This window comes from Trachypithecus francoisi, unplaced genomic scaffold (genome assembly GCF_009764315.1).
Source record: "Trachypithecus francoisi isolate TF-2019V2 unplaced genomic scaffold, Tfra_2.0 Lachesis_group18, whole genome shotgun sequence".
Taxonomy (NCBI): Eukaryota; Metazoa; Chordata; class Mammalia; order Primates; family Cercopithecidae; genus Trachypithecus; species Trachypithecus francoisi.
This window is the reverse complement of record NW_022681463.1, coordinates 12,862,690-12,887,294: the sequence shown is the minus strand read 5'-3', so window position 1 is coordinate 12,887,294 and position 24,605 is coordinate 12,862,690. Positions and strand designations below refer to the sequence as shown.

Here is a 24,605-nt window from a genome sequence, read left to right as displayed (position 1 = left end):
GTGGTGGGTGCGAGTGCAGGGAGCTGCGAAGTTGAAAGATGACTGCTTTTCAAACTGCGAAAGAACAAAATACTAAACGAGAAACTCCTTCCAAAGCAACTGTAACTCGAGGTTCTTTACAAATGAGAGTTCCAGTTACCATCTTCAGAGAAAGGAGCTCAAAAGAGGAACAGTTTATTCTTTGCGGAATGTCTTCCTGGTTAAGAAGAAAATTAAAGATTAAAAAAGAAAATGAAGGGTCTGGCAACTATGAACCTAACGGTGCCCTAACGTTTGCTATTTTAAGGCCGAGAATGCCAGATGGGGAGAACGCCATGAGCTTTTGAGCTTGTGTATTTTAGGAGAGGCTCGAGTGTGAACAGTAGACTACAGGCCTTGAGACTGAGAAGGAAGCTATAAAATGTGGGCCAAGGGAACGTCTGCAGGACCGGATTTCAGAGCATCCTATCGTGGCGGATAAAGAGGCACTAACAGCTTTTTTCTTTATTTAGTCGCCAAATTTTTGGCCCTTTGGGGAAGGAGTAAGCATTAAGCGAATTTAACCAAGTAAAATGTATAGTCCTGCCTGTTGTAGTCCCATAGTTCACTATCCTAGAGATACCTGTTTTACACTATTAGTTTTATTAAAGTGTATTGAAAACCTACCATGTGTCATGAACAGAATTTTTGTCAAGAGACAATGACAAAGGCAGTGGTGCCCAGCAGTTGTTGGGTGACTTTCTTACATGATGTTACCAGATGAATCAAACAAGAACTTCACTCTTCCCTATAAAACATGTCTGTGACATTCCTCCTTTTTGCCTTCATGTTTAGGAAGTCCCTAAGAATCTCTCCTTTTGTTCCCTTCCCTTCATCATCTTACCTTTTACATTCTGACCGAAGTAAAAAAACAAATAGTGGCAACTAGAGAACTACACAGGGAAAGTATCAGGACATAGCTGGTCCTGATACAAAAGAGCTCTTGCATCTCTAGAGGTATCAGGGGAACTAATAAGTCTCCCTTAGAAAACTCCATGCCCTTCTGTATCCGGATTCAACACATAACTAAACTTTGTACCTGGTACACAAGTCCTAAGGAAGACCACACCGACTGTGGCACTGAGCAGGCAGACGTGTAAATAGGTGTTTCCCTGTCCCACAGTCCCTCCTGGAGGTAATACCGAGTTGGGCTCAAAGATTTTATTAAAAATACAGGCACAGTGCAATGACTTAACACTGAATAGAAGAGCTCCTGTTAGACTGTTCAAACATCCCAACTGTTTCCCCTTAAGGCAAAAGAAACTATTTTGAATAAATACTTCCATTTTGAGACATCTACATGGTATTTATAGAAAGCGTATGAGTCAATTTGAGTGAGGTATGATGCCAAAATGTGCAAAGGAGTGAAAACATTGGTTGTTGTCCTTGTTACCATATGTATAAAAACACTTCACAAAAGTCTCCAATGTTTGTGTTGCTAAAACATGGAAGACTGGGTTCGAACATTTTAAAGGAATGGTTCATTGTAGGAAATGTGAAGTAAAGTATAGAATTAGCTTTAGCACCTTCAGAAAGCAATGCATCATTTGAACAAATTTTCTCAGTTATGGATGCTGTCTACAATTAGAACAAGTTGTACAGCCAAAGTCATCTTCATTGTTAAAACTAAGTTTAGATTATCATGCATTGAATTTTACACTTATTAACTGGGATATACATTTCAAAAAAGAAAAATCTACTCTCCCAACAAGTCAGTACTCGGGAGCCTACCTAAAATTGCCATCCTTTGGTTCATGGAGTGGCACTGCTCTACAAAACCCATTTTGTTACCTCAGTAACTAAAGCTTCCTGGATGGAGTCCAAGGCCAACTCATACTACATTGAATCCCACTCTAAAGCCAAGCGTGTTAGAAGAAACTTAAATCTGTTTGGTGTTCCAGCCACGCAGTCTGAATTTGATGTTTTCATTTGAAATATACTCAGTGTTTAGACATGCAGAGGTTGTGGCCCATTTGTGGCTCACCCGGCTCTACTGGAACCTAGGATGAGTCGGTATGCTGAGAAGGAGGAGGAGTAAAAAGTGCTCACTCTCCTTCCCTCTCTTCCTATTTTCTCACTTCCAAACACCATGACAGCCCTAGATGTAAAGCCAGTAGCTTTTAAAAATAACGTCTATTTAAATGAGTAACAGTGGCATACCAGGTGTTTTGGCACCTAAAACAGCTTAGTGAAAGGCAAAAGCAGAGCTGAAAGGCAGCCAGACAAGTAGGAAATAGGACATAATCATTGATCCCACTAAGCCCTGCGTGTTCCATGTCAAAGTTATATGACAGAGCGGGAGACTGAGTTCAGAAAAAGAGAATTGATGGAATGTTCTCAGTGTGCTGTGCAGAACTAGGTCTAGGGCATCTGCTTCATACTAACACTTGGCACTGACATTTGTACTCAATAAAATCCTCTTAGATTATGATTTACCTTAAAATCTGTGTTTTCTAAAATCCTACTAAGCCATGGAAGTTTGGGTATATCCTGTGTGTGGCTGAGTGACTGTATCTATGTGAGGGTCTGTGGCTTCCTTTGCTTGTTTTACATTATGTGTCTGAAGAGACAGCAATGACATGACCTTAGTATTTATCTTTATTGTGGATTTTCTTTTTTCAACCACACTTCTTTCCTTAGTACCCTTGGCTTAAAGTGCAGTGACCTAGATTATTTCCAGAATGGGCCTATTATATACATTGGTCAATCCAAACTATCATACAGGTTTAAAGAAAGCTATGAAGCCTCCTTCAGGCAAAATAAATGCCTTGGACTTAGTATTCCCTATTCAATGATTTGCCTAAAATACAGTCACCTTGCATGACTCATACAGTGAAAGCTGAAGCAGGTAACATTTATTCTAAATGCATAGCTGTTGCTCTGCTAAGAAAGTAGGACATTTAAGTGTGTGTGCGTGTGTGTGTGTGTGTGTTCTCTGATAATAGTTGTTAGACTGGGTGTTTTTATGAAGATAGCAAATTTACTTTATATCCAGGACTTTTAAGCTATTGGAATTTATTTTTAAAAGCATGTATTGTGCAAACACATTTTTCATGTTCTCTTCCAGTTAAATTTTACATAAAATAAGCCCAAAACACTATTCAATGAATGCCTCTTGTTTAAATATTAATAATGAGCTAATCAATAACTTTTGGGTAGATGAGTAACTTTGTCCTTAAATTTGTAACTCTATTATCTGCTTATTTTCACACCAACTCAATTATATAGCAGTGCTCTGAAATTCCATGAACCCTTGACCAAACTACATACACTTGTTGACAGTGTAAAGAATTGGAAATAATCAGTAAATTATTTCATAACTTCCAAAGATGTAGGAAGCAAAATTAACCTAATATTTATCTCTGAAATAATAATAGGTGCCTTATACCAAATTCACTGGTATTTGGCAGTATTCTCCCAAGTTTCTTAGTTTGAAACCAGTTAATTGTACTCTTTTTAAATTTAACATAACATAATAGGTAGTAGTCAATCTGTTCCTTTTGGCTGTAACAGTTAAAAGAATTTTAGTGTTTGTTTCATTTTAATTACCCAATTAACTTTTTAGTTCTACTGCTATTTTGGGATCAAAAACCTGCAAAAGATTTTAGGCTTCATGTTAATAGCAGGAGAATGGAACTCACCAAGCACAATACTGAAAGGGAATGGCTTGGCATGGGTTTGATTCAAGCTTAACAGGCTAAAACTTTTAGAAGGTAAGATAAATAATGTGGCACATTAATGTCCCATTTAAATATATATATTATATATATGTGTATATATATATTTTAAATGCTCTAACTCCCAGGTTGGAACTCATATCCCTGGATATCTAAGACTAAATTATCCTGTTAGAATAGTTGGTAATGTTCTTAGATACACTTTGTGTTAACCCATCAATTCATACCAAAATACTTTAGCATTCATAAGGCGCAAAATGCATTGCTCTAAAAATAGTCATTTGTTCGACAGTCTCGAAAAATGCTTTGGAAGGGGGGACAAAACCATTCCAGAGAGATGAAAGTGGGCGGGATGGAGGAAGTGTAATAAAAAGATTGTGAATTGTGTATAGGGAGACATTTAGTGTTTCTGGTAAAATTGTATACAAAAAAAATTATAAAGGCCTACAAAGAAACTTACTGTTCTGTGCTAAATTATTTCCCACTCTCCAGTTCTATGGAAGGACTGACTTCAAGGTCCCTAAGACAAATGGTCACATCTAAATAAAAAATGTTTTTACAGTATTCCTTTCTCAGAAGAGAGTTAAATCTTTTCACAGAAGGACGCAAGAAGGATTCAAAAGACCACTGTTTTTTACAGTGTAAAGCAGTCACACCCCTCCCCTTCCCACTGCAGCCCTTGGCCTGTCTCCCTTTGAGAAGTCTTGCAAAAAGGGTCTTCATATTAGCCTGTGAGATAGTGTTGCAGATGTAAGTTGGTTTTGTATGAACCAAGCATCGGCAAGTTTTAGGTTTGATGTGGGGGGTTTGGAGTACATCTTGGGGTACACTTCATAGCTGAATGAGACATACGGGTGGAAAGACAACACTGTTTTCCCCTTGGGCAATTCTCAGGTTGGTGTGTCATTTCAGAGTTGCTAAAAGCTGAGGAGTTAAGAAGAAAGAAGGGTAAAAGGACAGAGGAGGAGGAAACAGAGGGGGTGAATAGAAAGGGTGTAAGAACTAGAACACAGGGAGGAGGACTCAGGGCAGAGCCTAGAGCCCACTGCAGCACCGAGTCCAAGGAGCATCCAGAGGCTACTACCAGAGCCTCAATTGCCACCCCAAAGTACCAAGTGGGGGCAACCTTCTCGACCCCAGCACAGAAGCCTCTGCCCTTTTGAACTGTGTAACAACTCGCAGTTTCTCCTTTGCTGCAGGAATGGTGGCCGCAAGCTGTCTCAGCCTCCACACCCACCGCCTCCGTCCCCGCCCACCCACACCTCTTCTTCCTCTGCCTCCCGCTGCATCCGCAGGCGGCAGCCCCCTCGGAGCGCGCCACCCCAGCTACATTGCATTGGCAACGTTCGGAGACTGGAGGGCAGCAGCCACTTGCTGCCCCAGTCGCCGGGGCGCTGGGTGCCAGTGCGGCCCCAGCAGAGCCCAGGGTGTCAGGGAGGCCGTGGAGAGCCATGATCTACTGCACCGCAGTGCCAGTGTCAGGAACTTCCAGAGCCCGGGCCGCCACTGCGGGATGGGCGATCTCCCTGCTCCCCCCTTCAAACACAACCCCAGACACAAACAGCCGGTCCCGGGTCCCTCCCCACCCTGAATGGAGCCAGGGGACGCCACACACTCCCGGCTGCGAGCATGAGTTCCCGGAAAGGCTGCGCCCAGCCTCCTCGCCAGCGCCGCCACCACCATGCAGCCCTCCGGCTGGCCTCTCTTGGGTTGTTCGCCCACAGCTCCGCGGCCGCCCCCAATCGCCTCAGACTGAGACGCGGGGACGGGAACCCCTGGGATCCGACTCCCCAAATCAGATGCATTTGCATTTCTTATGTAATGTACTGCAAGTTCCCCTGTTGGAACCCGTTGGAATCGGGGCGCATGATCACCAGTAGGCTTAAAAGCAGGAACCCACGGCCTGGCTCATCCCCACCCCCTGCCCTGTGGGATCCCGACGCAGGGCTTTGACACCGCTTTCTGAAGGGGGAGAATTAAATTACAAATATTAGAGGGGCTGGGCTTGTCTTCTCAGCCCGGAGTTCCCTCCAGGCGCAAGCCTTGGTCAAGTATTCCCAGTGGCAGGATGTGTCAGAGGCAGACAGGGGGAATGAGTTAATACTCGGGCGGGCGCCGGGAGCTGGACGGGGGAGGGCGCGGGGGCTGACGGAGGAGCGGGGCCGCGAGGGAGGGGGCCTCTTGTACTTTGGTAAAGGTGATCGTGGTGGTGAATACTGTGCAAGCTAATCAGAAAGTCTAGAGCAGGTTCTCGGAACCCAGCTACGTCCCCCGAACCTGCTGCAGAAGTAAGGGGAGCTTGGGGTTCTTTTTCCTGGCAACTACCGGAGCTTCAGCTGCCTGGGGTACAGCCTTAAGCCATAGCCCTTCACTATTCCACCAAACATAGTCAACCAAATACATTAAAAAAAAAAAAAAGTTTCCTCCTCCCTCCTAGTGATGGATTGTGTCACAGCCAAGAGATGCCGATAATGGTTTTGGGGTTCGTAGACGCCGATCCAGCTGTTACTTGTTTATTCATGCAACACCTCTATATGCAACACTGTCCTGGTTCCTGGTTGTTTCCCCTGCCTTCCTGCATAGCAGAACTGCAGATCTAGCTCGATGAGCAACAGACAGGTTATTATGAGGAAAAACATAACATGATGCATGTTTTGCTTACCAGTTGGGTTCTTGTTTTTCTTAAGACTCTTGCCACAAAGACACTGCAGCATATGCGTTCCTTTGCTGAAAATGTTCCAAAGAAACCACATTGATTTGGGCGAAAAGCAATCCAGCAGCTTAGACACCCTGAGAAAGAAGAGATCCTTGTGGTTGCATAATAATAATTTGAAATCAGTTCTCCTGAAGAGGGGCACCGGTTTTACCATAGGAAAAACGATAATATTCCGGATCTTCTCCCAGTTTTTTCCCCTCACGTGGTATATTTCTTTGAGACTTCTCAGTGATTGTTTTTTTTCGGCCAGGGTGAATGATTTATCCCCCCTCAATCACCACCGGATTATTACCAAAGGGTCGGAGAAAAAATCCTTTTTCAGCATGAAACCAAACAAAAAAGCAAAGAGATCCCAACTGAGATCAAAACTAATCAGGAAGAACAGTAATGCACAAAAGATCCCCAAAGAGAAAATCATAGCCTTTTTACTTGATCGCTATGAGGATGGGTGGATCTGCAGAAGGCAAAGCAGGATTCATCTTACTGAGAGAAGACTGCCATTGTGTAGCCCCTAGGAGAGAAGGAAAAAAAAAAAGGAAAGAAAGAAAGAAAAAAGAAAAAAAAAGGAAAAAAAAAAACACCACCACACACACTCACACACCAATACCACCTCCAAGATTGAGTCTGACAGCCGAAGACAGAGCCTCCCTTCTCCCAGTGTCGATTTTTTTTTATAATCAATCGCCAGTGCTCAGTGGGATCGGTTTGAACCTGCAGTTCTCAATCACCACGAAGAAAAGATGCAAATTTAGGTGCCCCCTCCCCTTGTCAGTCTTGTAGTAGGTAGAGAGCGCCACAAATCCCCTTCCTCCTTCCTCTCACTCTTCCAGTTTCCAACAACCGTGAGCATGAGGAAAATCTCCCCTCCGGATTCCTCGCCCAGCCTCGGATGTGAGTTACAGGCATTAGAGGGAGGAGGAGGAGGAGTTGAAGTTTGCATTGAAAAGACTGGCTTTCCATGACGTAGCCACGTGCTTTCAGACCCGTCACCAGTGAGATGCTTCAACCAGCCCAGGGAGGGCAGTGTCACTGCAGTCTCTCTGCTAGGGCCCCTCCTGAAGTCTCCCCACACGCCAGCTCCAGCTCCAGCCCCAGGCTCAGCCCCAGCCCCAAACCCAGACCCAGACCCAACACGCGACCCTCTCCCTCCTCCACCAAGCACCAGTCGGCCTGCTGTTTGCTCTTGGAGCCAATCTAACAGCCTTCTGTTAAAAGTGAATTTTTAAAAGTAAATATTAAAAATTGCAATGAGTAAATCTTAGAAAATACATGTTGGGAGGTTGGAGGTGAGGAGGGAGGGAAATAAAGAGAAACAGGGGTTTAATACTTCTCCACCCAGCCAAAATTAGTTCCACCTTCACATTTTCAAAAGCAGCATAGAATGCATCTAAAACATTAAGGAAAACTCAAGTTCCTTTAATTCTTATTATTGGACTCCTACTTAAGGGGTTGTTTGAAAAATATGAACTAGATATATAACAGATATTACCAGAAACAGCCTCTTAAAAGGACAACCACTAAAATCTAGGTGGCAAACTGTACTTTTGTGGGGAGGGTCATATATACATGAGAAAATGTATGCCTTTTATAGAGAGACGACACATTACCTTTAAATAATTGTGCAGGAAGTCCCTGCTTAAATCACGCCCTAATTCTTTGCATATTTCTGTACTCATAAATTGAGCTAATATTAAATTCACCCTCATTTATTTCTCACCTGTACATCTCACCTACACTAACCCAACCTAACAAAACTGGCAAATTTTCTGTTTTCATCAAGATATAACCCAGCTTCCCACTTGCCCAGAAAAAATCAAAGGATTTTGGACCAAAGTGTTATTTTATTTTATTCTACTTGGAGAAAATACAATACGCAAAGTAATACGAACAATTACAAAAGTAATATAACAAACTCCAGTGTACCCGCTACTCAAAATTAACTTAAAAATTAGCATTTCATCATATTTTTGAGATAAGGATTTTAGAGAAGTAAAATTGACCACTCCCATTCTCTGTGGGTACATGAATTAAACTTATGACAGCTTATTTCTATTTTTATAGGTAAATTGACACAAAAATTTTAACTCTAATTCAAACATATATATTTAGAAGTTTCTTCATAATTTCAAAAAATTAAAACTACTGCCTCTGCTGCATGGTATATAAACTTAGATGTAGATTTATATAGTTGAAGCTTGATGGAAAAGACTGATTTGATTTTAAAAGTTGATTTTAAAGAAAATCAACTAACTCCTTGATTATCAGTTGTCATAAAACAAAAATGGAATAATCATCTTTACCACTCCTAGAGTTTTCTATTAGTTAGGATGTTAAAATTAGCATTGATATCCTGACCTTCTGGGAAATGTCAGTCAATTCTAGGTAAGATAGAAGAATTTAAAACCAGTAAATCCTATCAAGGTTAAGACATTGGAAAGCTGTATTGTGATGGCCTTATGTGTCAAAAGGACCGTATCATACAGCTTTTAAAAATTACTAAGATTTAAATATGGTCTAAAAAGGTTTGTGAGGTAAAGAAATAAAGGCTAAAAGTACCTGAATTTAATGCCAATAACTTACTAAGAAGAAACAGACTGAAAAAAAAAACGAAGTGGAATTCTTTTTTGAAAAGGAAAAATGGAAGAGCACTGCCAAATAATTAGAAAATAATTTTTGTTATCAATCAGAGACAGATACCATATGCTGCTTCTATAACATGTTGGTGTCCCCTAGGGGATTCCAGAATATGCCAATATATTATCACTGGGTAAATGCCAGAGAAACAGTTGAAATATAAATATGGCCTTCCAAACTCACAGGCTCTGATGTTATGTTAAAACTTTCTGAGTTCCCGGGAGTATTTCACAAGTAGAGTAAAATTTGTGGAAATGTTCTATAATTATTGGATCTTCTTAAATGGTAGTGCGTATAAAGATAGTATGTCTCAGACCAACTCTTCTTGAATATCAAAATTTGACTTTCTTCTCTGCATTGTGACAGTGAATTTGTTCCCTATTGCAATAAATAATAACTGCCAGAAAACTAGCATTTCCTTTGCTACATGTGGCTGGAAAACTTCTTTGACTTGCGACCTAAGGAACAACATAAAACACAATTAACTGTGACTACTATTTATTGAGAATCTATTATGCCAAGCAATGTGTTAGCTGCCTCTCATATTTTACACTATTTAAAGGAATAAGAAACTTTCTTATGATGTATAACATTTTGCTCTTTCTACACTTCTTTTCTATATTTATTGATATATTATTTACTTAGGTTACATAGGCTACTATTCACATCATAAACCACCCCCTCCCTCCCTCCCACAAAAAGCAATTGTTTTTGTCTGGAAAAGATGACTAACACCAATTCAGGTTACTTTTGGTCCAAAGACCCTCAATTTTTGATGTTTTCTGAGTAGCCCAATTCAGTCATTCAACCAATATTTATTAAGCATCCATTCCGTGAAAATAACTGTATAAGACTCCTTGTTGGATACTAAGTGATGAACTTGAACCAGATTTGCAGTTATACAATAAAAACCAAGGGTGGTCCGAGAGTTAACCCACGTTTCTGGGGCCTCCAGATCAGGGATGATTCAAAGATACGTATGATGCTGACCTGAATTCCAGACAATTAGTTAAGGTTTGTTTTGGAAGATATCAAAATGTTTGCTTACCCTTTGCCATGCTACATTCAAATCAATATTAGATGACAAAAATGAAAACTATGGGGGGAAATGTAAGTCCTGAAATGCATGTAAGTAGAAATAAGTTTTAAAAATCTGAGACTGTAAGAATTGATAGTAAAATTCATAGTATATGGGAGAAAAAATCTGTAAGACTGTTTTCATAAGGCTAAAGTAAAATAAACCCAGTACTCATAAACAAGTTCATTTAAAAATCAAACTTACCTTCAGCATATTATAGTAAACAATTCTAAAAGTAAGTATAATGACCAGAATTTCATGACACAATCACATTTGCATTTTATTTTAATGTAGGACATGTGAACTTCCATGAAATTGGTCAGCAAAAATCTGTAAAACTATTACAGCATGCTTTTACTATTTGCTTCCAATTGTTGCTCTTCTATTGCACTCTTCCTTTTAGTATTGAACCCCATCCCCTCTACAGTTTTGGAAGGGCACATGGGTACTCAGATGGAGAATATAATTTTAAGCCCCATCATAGTTAACTACGGTCATGTGACTAGATTCTGATCAATGAGATGTGAGCAGCAGTGACATGTTCAACTTCCTGGTCATATTCTTCAAAGGAAGCCACTTGCCTTCCACATCTCTCTTTCACCCCTCCTGTGAGCTGGAAAGAAAATGGTGTGAGTAGCTTTGACTACTCACATGGACAGGAACACACACCAAGAGTGGAGTAGTATCAAGATTCAAGAAAGCTAGAACCTTGGACAGAGCCACCAACCTACCCTGCCCACCAAGTTCTGCCCTGTTGACAAAGAAAGCAACTTTTATCTTGTTTGAGGTTGTCTTAGTTCATTCTCACTGCCATAACAAAACACCATAAACTGGGTAACTTATTAACAATCGATATTTATTTCTCACAGTTCTGGAGGCAGGAGGTCTAAGATCAAGGCAGCAGCAGTGTCTGGTGTGGGCTTGCTTCCTATATACAGTGACTTCTAGCTGTGTCCTCACCTCACATGGTGGCAGGGGACAAGTTCCCCTGGGTCTCTTTTATAAGGACACAAACTCTATCCATGAGAAATCCACCCTCCTGATTTAGTCACCTCCAACAGGACCCACCTCTCAATACTATCACATTGGGCATTCAGTTTTAACATCTGGATTTGGAGGAACAGAACCATCCATAGCAGACCACGTGTTTTTGTGTGAATTTGTTACAGCAGCTTATTCTCTCTACTATCTTATGGGCTGGCCTTGTGTTAATAACAACACACTTATATTTGGGTTAGTTATTTATTTTAAAAGAATAAAGAACTTAAGTACATAACATATACCTATGGCTTTATCCACAGTCTGCCACTCTCTTTTCCATTCACTACAGCAGCTACTTATCTCTTAGTTGCCTCTTGCAAATCACCCTTGCTTATTTCCAGCGCCAGTGCAAACATCCCACTGTCAGGTTTTACCTTTCCTGCCTCCTTCTCTGCCCTGTTCCCTGCTCATCAAATATAACCTATGGCAGTTAAGAGCCTATGACCATGCCAAAAACTTTGATCACTGAAAGAAGTAGAAGGGCAAAGTGATTGAAAGTGTTGGTCATCAAGGGACTAGAGATAGAAAAAAAAAAAGACCAATGTATATATAAGGACTTCAGTGACTATATTTACCTTGTAAACCTTTTTCAAAAAAATAAAGCTATGTTGTTTGCACACGTATTCCTTCTCTATTTTTGTTGCTAACAATTATCTTCACCTTTTAAGGAATAATTCTAAATTTCACATCTCTATACTACTCATTAGTACCTTTTCTTCCTCTCCCCATGTTTCTACATTTACCCATGATGTAAAAAACCTCTGCTCCTCTCTCCTGGAGGGTACAGTCTGGGAAGGTAACTTGAGTTCATCTCTCTTCCTCTCCCAACTTCTCAGTGAAGGAGAAACAACTTAAGGAGCCCAGCCCCTTCTTTTCTCTCTGTCTGCAAGAAGCTTTCCTGCCTGCAAAAGCTTTTAGACTCCTCAGCTTCAGCTCTTCCATGTGAGAAGCATTGAGTCACCTCTAACTGCCAGTACGTCTATCTCGGAGCTTCAGATTTCTTCATTTTTTTTTTTTTCAGATTCAGTACATATGCAGGTCTGTTATATGGGTATATTGTGTGATGCTGGGGTTTGGGCTTCTAGTGAACCCATCACCCAAATAGTGCCCATCACACCCAATAGGTAGTTTTTGAGCCCTTGGACCTCTTTCTCTTTCCCTCCCTTCTTTTGGAGTCCCCAGTGTCTGTTGTTTCCATTTTTATGTCCACGTGCACCCATTTTTTAGCTCCCACTTATAAGTGAGAATATGCAGTATTTGGTTTTCTGTTCTTGCATTAATTCGCTTTGGATAATGGCCTCCGGTTGCATCCATATTGCTGCAAAGGACGCAACTTCATTCTTTTTTGTAGCTTCAGAGTACTTCATGGTGTATATGTCCCACATTTTCTTTATCCAATCCACCATTGATGGACATTTATGTTAATTCCATGACTTTGCTATTGTGAAGAGTGCCATAATAAACATAAGAGTATAGGTGTATTCAGTTAGAATGGCAATCATTAAGAAGTCAGGAAACAACAGGTGTTGGAGAGGATGTGGAGAAATAGGAACACTTTTACACTGTTGGTGGGATTGTAAACTAGTTCAACCATTATGGAAAACAGTATGGCAATTCCTCAAGGATCTAGAACTAGAGGTACCATATGACCCAGCCATCCCACTACTGGGTATATACCCAAAGGATTATAAATTACTCTACTACAAAGACACATGCACACGTATGTTTATTGCGGCACTATTCACAATAGCAAAGACTTGGAATCAACCCAAATGTCCATCTGTGACAGACTGGATTAAGAAAATGTGGCACATATACACCATGGAATACTATGCAGCCATCAAAAAGGATGAGTTTGCGTCCTTTGTAGGGACATGGATGCAGCTGGAAACCATCATTCTTAGCAAACTATCACAAGAAGAGAAAACCAAACACCGCATGTTCTCACTCATAGGTGGGAACTGAACAATGAGATCACTTGGACTCGGGAAGGGGAACATCTCACACTGGGGCCTATCATGGGGAGGGGGGAGGAGGGAGGGATTGCATTGGGGAGTTATACATGATATAAACGTTATGCACATGTACCCTAGAACTTAAAGTATAATAAAAAAACAAAAAAATAAAAAATAAAAAGATTGAAGACTGTGGGCCAGATCCAAACTAATTCCACTGGCATCAGAGAGAAGGATTCTTTACATATTTATCTATAGGCATACTTGATTTTTTTTTTTTTTTGGCTGAATTATCATCTGGTTAGTCAAATCATACATTAGAGGAGTAATATTAAAAATTAAAAAATAAAATACTTATCTGTAAACCTAAAAAAAAAAAAAAGAGTATAGGTGTATTCTTGATAAAACAATTTCTTTTCCTTTGGGTATATGCCCAGTAATGGAATTGCTGGGTTGAATGGTAGTTCTATTTTTAGTTATTTGAGGAATCTCCAAAATGTTTTCCATAGGAGTTGAATGAATTTACATTCCCATCAACAGTGTATAAGTGCTCCTTTTCTCCACATCCTCTCCAACATTTGTTTTATTTTGTTTTTTACTTTTTTTTTTTTTTTTTTTTGAGATGGAGTCTCACTCTGTCACCAGGCTGGAATGCAGTGGCACGATCTTGGCTCACCGCAACCTCTGCCTCCTGGGTACAAGTGATTCTCGTGCCTCAGCCTCCCGAGTAGCTGGCATTACAGGCACGTGCCACCACATCCAGCTAATTTTTGTATTTTTAGTATAGACAGGGTTTCATCGTTGTTGGTAAAGATAGTCTCGATCTCCTGACCTCGTGATCCACCTACATTGGCCTCACAAAGTGCTGGGATTACAGGCATGAGCCACTGAGTCCAGCCATTTTTTACTTTTTAATTATAGCCATTCTGACTAGTGTGAGATGGTATCTCATTATGGCTTTAATTTGCATTTCTCTGATGATTAGTGATATTGACCATTTTTTCTTACATTTGTTGGCTGCTATGTCTTTTTTTGAGAAGTATCTGTTATGTCCTTTGCTCACTTTTTAATGGGGTTATTTGTCTTTTTTCTTGTTGATTTAAGTTCCTTATAATTCTGGATATTAGTCCTTTGTCGGATGCATCTTGCAAATATTTTCTCCCATCTTGTAGGTTGTCTGTTTATTCTGTTGGTAGTTTCTTTTGTTGTGCAGGAGTTCTTTTGCGTAATTAAGTCCCATTTGTCAGTTTTTTGTTTTTGTTGCAATTGCTTTGACTGCCATACCACCCTGAATGCACCCAATCTCATTTGATCTCCAGGGGTTTTTATTCAAACCACAGAAGGCCCTTTGTCTAGGCACTCAAAGAAAAGACTGGGGATTAACACTCCCTAGGAGAATTTCTCCACCACTAAATATTCCAGCTCCATTGCCTCTTGGGAGGGATAATGATGAAGCATGTGTTTCATATCCATCCACAGTTTTCCTGTGGGATAAAGACATGGTCTTCCCCTGGAGTAGTTGGCTTATCACCACACTACTGGCTTCCTCCCCTTCCCTAGATCCACTCCCGACTCACCTGCTCTATTCCCTCCCAAGTAAATTATTTGCACCAGAATCTGTCCTCTAAGGAAAATCAAGCCAAGACAGGGCTGAACAGATACAACAGGGGTTTTGAATAAATGTGTCTGCTCTCCAAATCCAAACGCTTCCTTAGATGGCCACTGCAATTTCCAGATGTCAAGGAAGTATCTAGAGACTCAAATTCTTGCCCTCACGCCAAGTTTCCAGCCCCCAACCAACCTTATCAGTAATATAAATAATACTTTTTTTCTCATCTTTCTAACTTGTGTGGCCATTTTTCTTAATTAAATCTGAATTCAGAAGTAGGATGAAAAGGCAAAATTAATGATCACTTCTTAAGACCCCCAAATACTAGAAAATAATATAAGAAAAAAATTCTTCTTTGTTCCAATTACGTTCAGAAAGTATAATAAAACAGTGAAGAACCTTCCAAGAGATACAGATAAAAGCAGGTGAATTCCCTTGAGTCCTCAGAAATATGAGCTTCTCTTGGCAATGTTCCACAGGCTTCTCTTCTCACTGAAATGAACTTTATCACAGTCTGTATAGATATGACTGACAGTAAAACCCCAGTTCCCTGTACAGCCCAGCAAGAGTTCAGAGAACCCCCTCTGCATCCTCTGAGGCAGGTGAGGGGATCTTTTTACAAGTGAATTGGCCCTAAAAAATTTGCAGACATATGCAGCATAGCTCTTTGCATCAATGCCTCTAGACCCAACAACCCATGCCTCCTATTAATAAACCTACTAAACCTTCATTTATGTGATTTAAATTTCAATATGAATTTAAGGCCTTGACTAAAACCAAATAAAAGCAACAGTAACTTTTATAAACTAATTCAAACTACACTCTACTTTCTTCCCACTCATCCAAATTTTTCTGATGCTTTATTCAAGGCAAGTATGCTCCCATTTGAAAATAATTGTTGTCTGTGATTTGAAGTATTCTAAGAGCAAACAATATTTTACATACATGGAATCCAGTTTCTTAATTTCTATATCCATTGAATAGGACAATTTTGGATATATCATTTTTAAATTACAGGAGAAATTTGTCAGCTGAACTTTTTCCATTTGAGGAGAGATTTATATATTCCAAAATTTAGAATATTATTTACCCTGGAAAACAGGTAATAAAACTTGGATAACTGGAGAATAAAAATAACATTATTGGATATGTACCTAAATGGAAGAGGAGCCTCCCTCTGAATGATGAATTTTCTGTGGTCAACTCCGTACCAACCCCATTCCAAGCTCACCTGAAGAAGCCAGGAATAAATTTCCCAGAATACCCTTTCTGTGTGTTTGCAGGATAATTTTCTCCAATGAGAGGCCCTCAAACAAGAGATTTGGGTGGCAGAAGAGAAGAAGTCATTATTCTCTGAAAGCAGTTGCCAGGGCCAGTGTGAGATTCACAGTCACTTCTTGGCACATTCTTTAAAACCATCGCTCTGCTGCTGCAGACAAAAATCTCAGCCACTTCCCAATTAACTCTTAAGAGCATCCACATTCAGTGCTTCAGGCTGAGAGCATGGATAGTAGTTTCCCTGACTTTGATTTCCCAGCTTTCCCCACAGTTTTCTAAGTCTCCAATTCCTCTGTGTATACACTTTGAAACCAGAAAATATCAAATAACGTATTTCTGGCTGATTCCAGATGGATACAGAGTGTTATCTCTGCCTAGGTTCTAAGCCATTAAAGGTACCTGGTTGCTTACTGATAAGGAATTTGCTTTGAGTTTGCAATGGTTTACTTGATACCTAGACATCTAGTATGACAATAAGACCTTCAATCCAATAAGCACATGTTTTACCACACAATGTGAAACATGTAAACAGGGATTATTTCCTTCTATAAGTGCTTACTGAACACCCTAGCATAGGCTTCCAACAGGCCAGTTTCAGAGAGAATCAAGTTGAAGCTGTAGCACTTTTCACTTTGAATTGAATGAAAATGACTTAGTTGGATTTATTTATCATATTTCTTCAAATAAGAGATTTATAAAATCAAATTCAACTCTCACATAAGAAAATATATGAAAATCATTTTATTAGAACTTGAAATGGTTAAAAAAATGAAAATCATTGCACTTGTAAACTCACATTTCCTGTCATAAAGTTAAAATGAGTCATTTATAAAGCTATTATTCAAAATAAATGTAAAAATTGCAATTCAGAAAAATGTGTCATATATTGTAACATTTAGGTTACAAACTTAATGAAGAAAAACGCCAACTCAGAGAGAGTTTATGCTCAAAAAAATAAATGGTAGGAGTCTATTGGACCATAAGTTTCCAGAGATCAAAAGTTAAGGTTATTGAACTTGCTTAATGCAGCACCCTAATAATCTCAGATATATACACATTTAATTACTCAGGTCCAAAATATTTAATTTCCACAACAATATAGATCCAGAGGATTACATTATGAGAAAAAAAATCCTATTTCATGTTAACGGAGATCCTCTTGAGCATTTATAATATTGCAGATTTAAGTGCACATAATTGAATTGTCTATGAAGGTGTGAAAAATGCTTAAAATGTCGCATTTGAACATTGATTGGGTTTAATGTAGTATTGGCATCTTGACAACAATGCACTTTTACTTTATTACTGGTCCAAATGACATAAATAATAGAATACACATACATATGTATGATGGCTCAGAATACTACTTAGCATTTAGTTTTAATTGTTTTGATAAATATTAAAATAAACAGTATATAAGTAATTAGTCAAGGATATCTTGACTCATAGGTTGCTTTTAAGGAATGTATAGTTTGGGTAACATTGGAATAAAAGTATGCAAAAATCATATTTTAACCTCAATATCAATTACTTTCCCTTAATCAATATATATTTCTCAAACTCTGATACACACTAAGATACATGTTTTTGTTTGTTGTCATTTTACCTTTTAAAATAGGCATATACTTTATATAGATATTCCCATGTTCAGGAATGTATCTGTTTTAAAAGGCCATTGGTCAATTGGGTCTGATTTTATTCCTTTAAGGTAACATTTTAAAGTAAGGTTTTCAAGTATGTTCAAGTAGTGGGAGATTGGAAGTAATGATGCTCAACGCAGAGGCATGTGGAATAGTGTTACAGTAAAATTAAAGTTATCAGATATACTTTTGTGATAAAACTTATACCATCTCTATCAGATTATGGTATGAAAATTAGCGGCAGCAGATGGCAAAACGTCAAGTAGAATTTAGGAGAAAACTTAAAATTGAATTTTAAAAAATCTATCAATAATGTTTCTATTTTATTTCCTACAATATTGGGGGAAAAACAACTATTTACAGCAAAACACTGCCGTTTAACTCTTGAATATTGAAACTTCAAAGGCATCAGCTGACCAACAGGGCACGAATTATAACTAAAATGCAGCTTGCATCCATTTGCCCAGCAACTGCTCTGGTGGGGTGGCAAAGGCCTAGGAAAGGCATCTTTTTCTAATAGGCTCATCCGAAAGGGGCTGCCATTTTCTAACTGATTCATCCCAGTGAGGCTGGCTCCCATTCACTATATTCATAATAAATCTCTGTAAGAAGTCAGTTCCATTCAGAAGGGCTTACCCACTAAGAATTTATTGAAGAGACTATCTGCAGCAATAGAAGCAGGGTTAAGGAAACCAACAAGTGATGTTGAGGTCCACCAGACACCAGCAACAGTGGAAAATCATTACTGCTACCCTGTTCAAAGGGGACATCGAGGACATAGTATTACTGGATTGCAGGGAGAGCCAGAATAGTAGAAGAAGAGAATGATATGATGAGCTGTATGAGTCAAGCGAAAAGTCTACTTCCAAGACCAAAGTGGAGGAACAGAGGAGAGGACACAGAAAAAACAAAAAAAACTCTGATTTTTTTTTTCTTTCCAGCCACTGTTCTCCAGCTACTGCCTCCCCTTGTCAAACCCAACTTGAAAATAGAAGACAGGGGATCCCAGGTGATGCAGTCTTTGTGGTCCAGGCTCGTGGGGCACAGAGCAGAGAAAGACGGATAACACATCTGCAGAGCTAACAGACAAGAAATGACAATGTGGGATGTTACTACCACAATATATGATGATAACAATAATAATGATGAGGGTGATGATAGATTTAGCAACAGCTTAATTTGTGCTAGACATTGTTTTCACCACAACTTCATGAGATAGGTACCCTTCATCCTACAAAAATGAAGGAACTGTGGCACAGAGAAGTGAAGTAACTTGTCCAAAGTGACATTCACCCAGTAAGTACTCTTCTGTGGTTGATACACAGCCATATACTTTGGGATGCATGTTACACAGAATAACTCAAAGTTAGGGAACATGACATCCCTTTTCATGAGGAAACACAGCATAGCCTTGGTTCCTGGTGTCTCTCTTTTGATCAGTTCAAGATGGCTGCAAAAGAAATAACCTAGGTAGCCCCAAGAAGACTTTACTAAGGATCATTTCCAAGGTACCCTCTGGGAAATTCTAGTCATTATTAAAGACGGGCTTTGATGGTGATCTTATTTTTATCCTGGAGGGTCGTGGTCTGTGCCACAGAGAATCCATAATACTCCCTGAACCCTGACATATGAGCCTCATAAACTGTTAGTCACGGATCCAGTTAGTGCATATCTTCAGCTTTAATCTCCCTTGTCATCAAGTCTACATCACAATGTTAGGAAGCAATAACTAATATTTATTAAGCATTTATTTACTATTAATACATGTCAGACATTTCACTGAGTATAAATTGGTACTTCACAATAACCATGAAATAGGAGGCCATTTTATAACTGTGGATACTGAGTTTCGACAAGGTTGAAAGATTTACCCACAGAATCCCAGCCAGTAAGTGGTACGGTCAGAATTTCACATATGTGCTCTCATTCCATAATTCTTACTCCTTTATGTTGCCCTGCTCTGAGTATTTGAGTCATGAGTTCTCTGAGTCTGGGAAGCAGATGGAGTTTGCAAGCTGGCTTAGAACTTGGGGTAACCTTGCAGAAAAGCTGCTGAATGAAGGAGATGAAGAGAGGAGGCAGGATGTGGTGGAAGTTTTCTTCTGTGGCCCAAGGAATCCACAATTGGAAGAGATTCTGGAGAAAAAGAGCCAGACCAAAAATGGCCATTTAATTGTAAAAGCTACATGAATTTAGGGGATGCTGTATAGAGCAGGGCAAAAAGCCACGCTGGAATATCTCTTTAAATGGCCAAGTCTGAGAATAAAAATGTTTGCTTAGCATTTTTTACTGCTTTAATTTCAAAATTGGGCATGATTACTATCCTTATCTTTTTAAAATTAGTATAACATACAACAGAGAAGTATACAATCTTAAATGTACGCTGATCTTTTTGCATGTGTTTATATTTGGGCATCCACAATACACGTAATAACAGACATTTGTAGTACCCCACAGGCTCTTTTGTGTGCCTTTCCAGTAAATTTACTCGCACAGGAAATTATTATTCTGATTTCTTTTACCAAAACTTACATTTGCTTGAGATTCATGCAAATGGAATCATAAATGTACTCTTCATGGGTGGCATATTTTGCTCAACATTGTATCTCTGAGAACCATCCATATCGTTACATGTAGCAGTGGTTCATTCTTTGGATTGCTGTGATCTATCCCTTTGTGAATATGCCACAATTTGTTTGCCCAGTCTGTTATCGATTAACTTTAGGATACTTTCCATATCAGGATTATGAACATCCTTGTTTATGTCTGGGTGGATGCGATAACTCATTTTCTTTGGGTAGTTACCTAGATTACAGATTAGCAATATTGTCAGCTTTAATAAATACTACCAGTTTTTCAAAATGACTGAAGATTTACATTCCCACCAGCAGCATACAAGAGTTACAATTTCTCTATACTCTTACTAACATCAGAATAATCTCTTTTTATATTTTAGGTATTCTAGTGTAGTGGTACCCCATTGTGGTTTTATTTTACAGTTCCCTGATGAGTAATCATGTTTATCACTTTTTCATATGCTTATTAGCCATTCGTTTATCTTCTTTTATGAGGTGTTTTTTCAAGTCATGTGATTTTTTTTTATTACGTTGTCTAGTATTTACTATTGATGTATGGGAGTCCTTTACATAATGGCTCCACATCTTTTGTTATGTATATGTATTGCAAATACTTTTTTTTTTTTTTTTGAGGTGGAGTCTTGCTTTTGTTGCCGAGGCTGGAGTGCAATGGCACGATCTTGGCTCACTGTAACCTCTGCCTCCCTGGGTTCGAGCAATTCTCCTGCCTCAGCCTCCTGAGTAGCTGGGATTACAGGTACGCACCACCACACATAGCTAATTTTGTATTTTTAGTAGAAACAGGGTTTCTCCATGTTGGTCAGGCTGGTCTCGAACTCTTGACCTCAGGTGATCCGCCCATCTTGGCCTCCCAAAGTGCTGGGATTACAGGCATGAACCACTGTGCCTGGTCTGCAAATACTTTCTCCCAGCTTGTGATTTGCCTTTTCAGTTTTCTAAGGTTGTATTTTAATTATTAGAAGTTCTTAATTTTTAATGAAATACCATCTTTCAATCTTTGTATCAGGTTATACTGGACTCATAAAATGAATTAGAAAGTGAGCTCTGTTTTTTCTTCTCTGGGAAAATTTATGTAAGATTGATATTATTCTTTAATAATGCATGAAAAAAAATCACCAGCAAACTCATCTAAACTTGTAATTCTCTTTGTCAAAAGGTTTTCATTGCAGATTCAATATATTTAACACTATAGAATGCTTCACATTTTTTCATTTATTTCCATTCTTCTATTTCTGTTTTGCTGTTTTCAAGGGATTTTTCACACTATCTAAATGAATTGACATAAAGTTGTTTAAAACATCCTCTTATGATTTTAGTGTCTGTAGGATCTATAATGATGCCGCATTTTATTTCTAGTAATGTCACTCAAGTTTTATCTTTTAAAAAAATCACTATTGCCACAGGTTAACTAATGTTATTAGTATCCTTTTTAAGCAATTTTTGTGGTTTCTTTTTTTACTGTTTTTATTGTTGGTCAACTTCTAATTTTCATTGATTTCTTCTCTTATCTCCATTTACCTCTTTAGTTTGGTTTGATGTTCTTTTTCTAATATACTGAAAGAAGCTTAGATTACTGATTTTCAACCTTTTGATTTTTCTAATATATGCATTTAGTGCTATAAATTCCACTTTAAGGACTTCTCCTACATCATGTAGTTTTTGAAGTCATATTATTTTTATTCATTTAAAAATATGTTCTAATCCTGGCTAACACAGTGAAATCCCATCTCTATTAAAAATACAAAAAAATTAGCTGGGTGTGGTGGCAGGTACTGGTAGTCCCAGCTACTCAAGAGGCTGAGGCAGGAGAATGGCATGAACCTGGGAGGCGGCATTTACAGTGAGCCAATATCGCACCACTGCATTCCAGCCTGAGTGAGAGTGAGACTCTGTAAAAAAAAAAAAAAAAAAAAGTTCTAATTTATTTGATTTCCTCTTTGATTTTTTTGTTATTAATATGTATATTATTTAATTTTCAAGCATTATTTAGATTCTGGTGCTAATTTCTAGTTTAATTCCACTGTGATCAGTGAAAAACATTTATATGATTGAATCCTTTGAAATATGTTTAAGAGTGACTTTGGCTCAGAATATGTTCTATTTGGTAAATGTTCCATGAACCCATTAAAAAATAGTATCTTATTCAGTAGTTTGATGAAGTGTTCTCTGCATGTTGATAAGATTCAGTCCTTTAATACTGTCATAAAAATAATCTATATCAGAACAGTCTAATAGAAATATAATGTGAGTCACATACGTAATTTTAAAATCTTAGTGGCAATATTTGAAAAGGTAAAATTAAAAAAGAAATTGATTTTAATAATATATTATATTTGAAACAATATATTCAAAATATTATTTCAATATTTAATCAATTTTAAGTTATTAAGCAATATGTTACTTTTCCTGTCCTGTCTTTAACATCCAGGATGTGTTTTACACTGACAGTACATCTCACTTAAAATGCTAACTTTTTATCTGAACTATTTGATTTATATTGATTCATAAAATTACAGTTGAAAAAGTAGATTCATATACCCAAGATGTTCAAAATATACTTAAACACTTTCCAGTAACTGAGTTAACTACTAAGAATCATTTTTCTTTAATAATCTCACTCACATTTACAGCGTTTGTTGAGGTTTTTTCTATAAAAATTGACTTGACTTTTAAGCAAAAGAGTATTAGTTTCAAAATTGTGTTTTCCAAGTTAAGTTTACTAAATCTGTGTCAATACAATGTTATTAATATTTAATTCAAAGAGTATTGCATAAATTGAGTGATTATTCTAAATTTATACATTTCAAAAATAATTCTTTGAATTTTGCTTAAAGATTTTGAAGCCAGTTTACATAATGTCATTGATAACAATTAAAATATTCTTTATGTTGATTTATGCTAAAATATAGGAAATGATTATTGCTCATTTGTATGAAGAAAAGTTTTAATTTCAACATATATTTTTGCTTTTGTCTAGTTAGGTCAGAAATTAGCTTTTCCTTTTCTTGGAACTTCAAATTTAGCTCCTTGAAGTGTATAATATTAGTGAGAAAACATAAGTTACTGTCATTTTTTGTCTTTGACTATTAAATATTTAGCAAGTTTTTCTTTTGCTTTAAGAAAATACAGAATTAGATTCAAAACTATAGCAAACTCGTGTAAAACTTTTCCACCATTTAACAAGTGACCATTAGAAAAAAATCCAAGATTATTAGATTAATTGTCTTATTTCTTACAACAGTTCTACAAATTGCATATTGGTGATCCATAACATTTGTACATATATACTAAATGATTTTAATAGTAATATCCATGACACTTTTGATAGTTTGCTTCAAAAACTGGAGTACAGATATTTTCAATATGAGTCAAATTGAAGCAATTGAAGAAATGTCAGGCCCACATTAAATATTAGTAAATCTTTATTTTTGACCTAACAGAGCTGAAACATTGACCACTGTGACAGAACTAATTTTTTATATCTATCTGAAATCATTCTTTGAAAAATATAAAGGTTCCGAAAATATTAATTACAGGAGTTTAATTTTTTAGAATGCAAATTGGTATTTCTTTTTAAAAATATTAAATATTTTGAGACAAAGCATAGTCAAAGTGTTAAATGGGCAATATTTTATATTATACAACTCATCTAAAGCTTAACAATAAACTTGACATGTTTAAAATTTTGAATCAATTGATCATTGCTATTGTTAGAAACATCTTGTATTCGCCAGGTAATTTTTTGGTAGCTTAATTGAAGATCATTCCACTTTTGTAAAATAATTCTTTGAGTATTTTTCTCTTAACTTTGTAACCAAATTTACATAAGTGAAATAGTAATTTCTTTTGCCATCTCTTCATCACAAAATTGTTTTCTTCGGGTATGTGTGTTCAAAAGTATAGGCTTCCTTATACAGGGCCAAGAATATAAGCTCAGATTCTGTTAAAAATATTTCTTAAAGGTTGGGTGCAGTGGCTCACAACTGTAACCCCAACGCTTTGGACGGCCAAGATGAGTGGATCGATTGAGGTCAGGAATTCGAGACCAGCCTGACCAACATGATGAAACCCCATCTCTACTGAAAAATTACAAAATTAGCCAAGCATGGTGGCAGACACTTGTAATCCCAGCTATTTGGTAGGCTGAGGCAGGAGAATCACTAGAACCCAAGAGGCAGAGGTTTCAGTGAGCTGAGATCACACCATTGTACTCCAGCCTGGGCAGTAAGAGCAAAACTCTGTCTCAATGATGAATTAATGGGTGCAGCACACCAACATGGCACGTGTATACATATGTAACAAATCTGCACGTTGTGCACATGTACCCTAGAACTTAAAGTATAATTTTAAAAAAATTATTAA

At 37.9% G+C, this 24,605-nt stretch overlaps 1 protein-coding gene and 1 long non-coding RNA gene across 2 annotated transcripts in view; one reads left to right on the top strand and one right to left on the bottom strand.

Annotated features, from left to right (window-relative positions):
• FGF14 (fibroblast growth factor 14) overlaps positions 1–7,355 on the bottom strand; it is a 692,204-nt gene extending 684,849 nt beyond the window's left edge. Inside the window, exon 1 of the mRNA XM_033177332.1 lies at positions 6,358–7,355. Within this exon, the coding sequence (XP_033033223.1) occupies positions 6,358–6,565 (208 nt within the window). The 5' untranslated portion in view covers positions 6,566–7,355. The remainder of the gene's footprint in view (positions 1–6,357) is intronic.
• Positions 7,356–7,670: 315 nt separating this feature from the next.
• On the top strand, positions 7,671–24,329 carry LOC117063382. The gene is made up of 3 exons (XR_004428891.1): positions 7,671–7,682; positions 22,234–22,239; positions 24,206–24,329. It is a non-coding gene; the product is annotated as an uncharacterized LOC117063382 (long non-coding RNA).
• Positions 24,330–24,605: the final 276 nt, after the last annotated feature.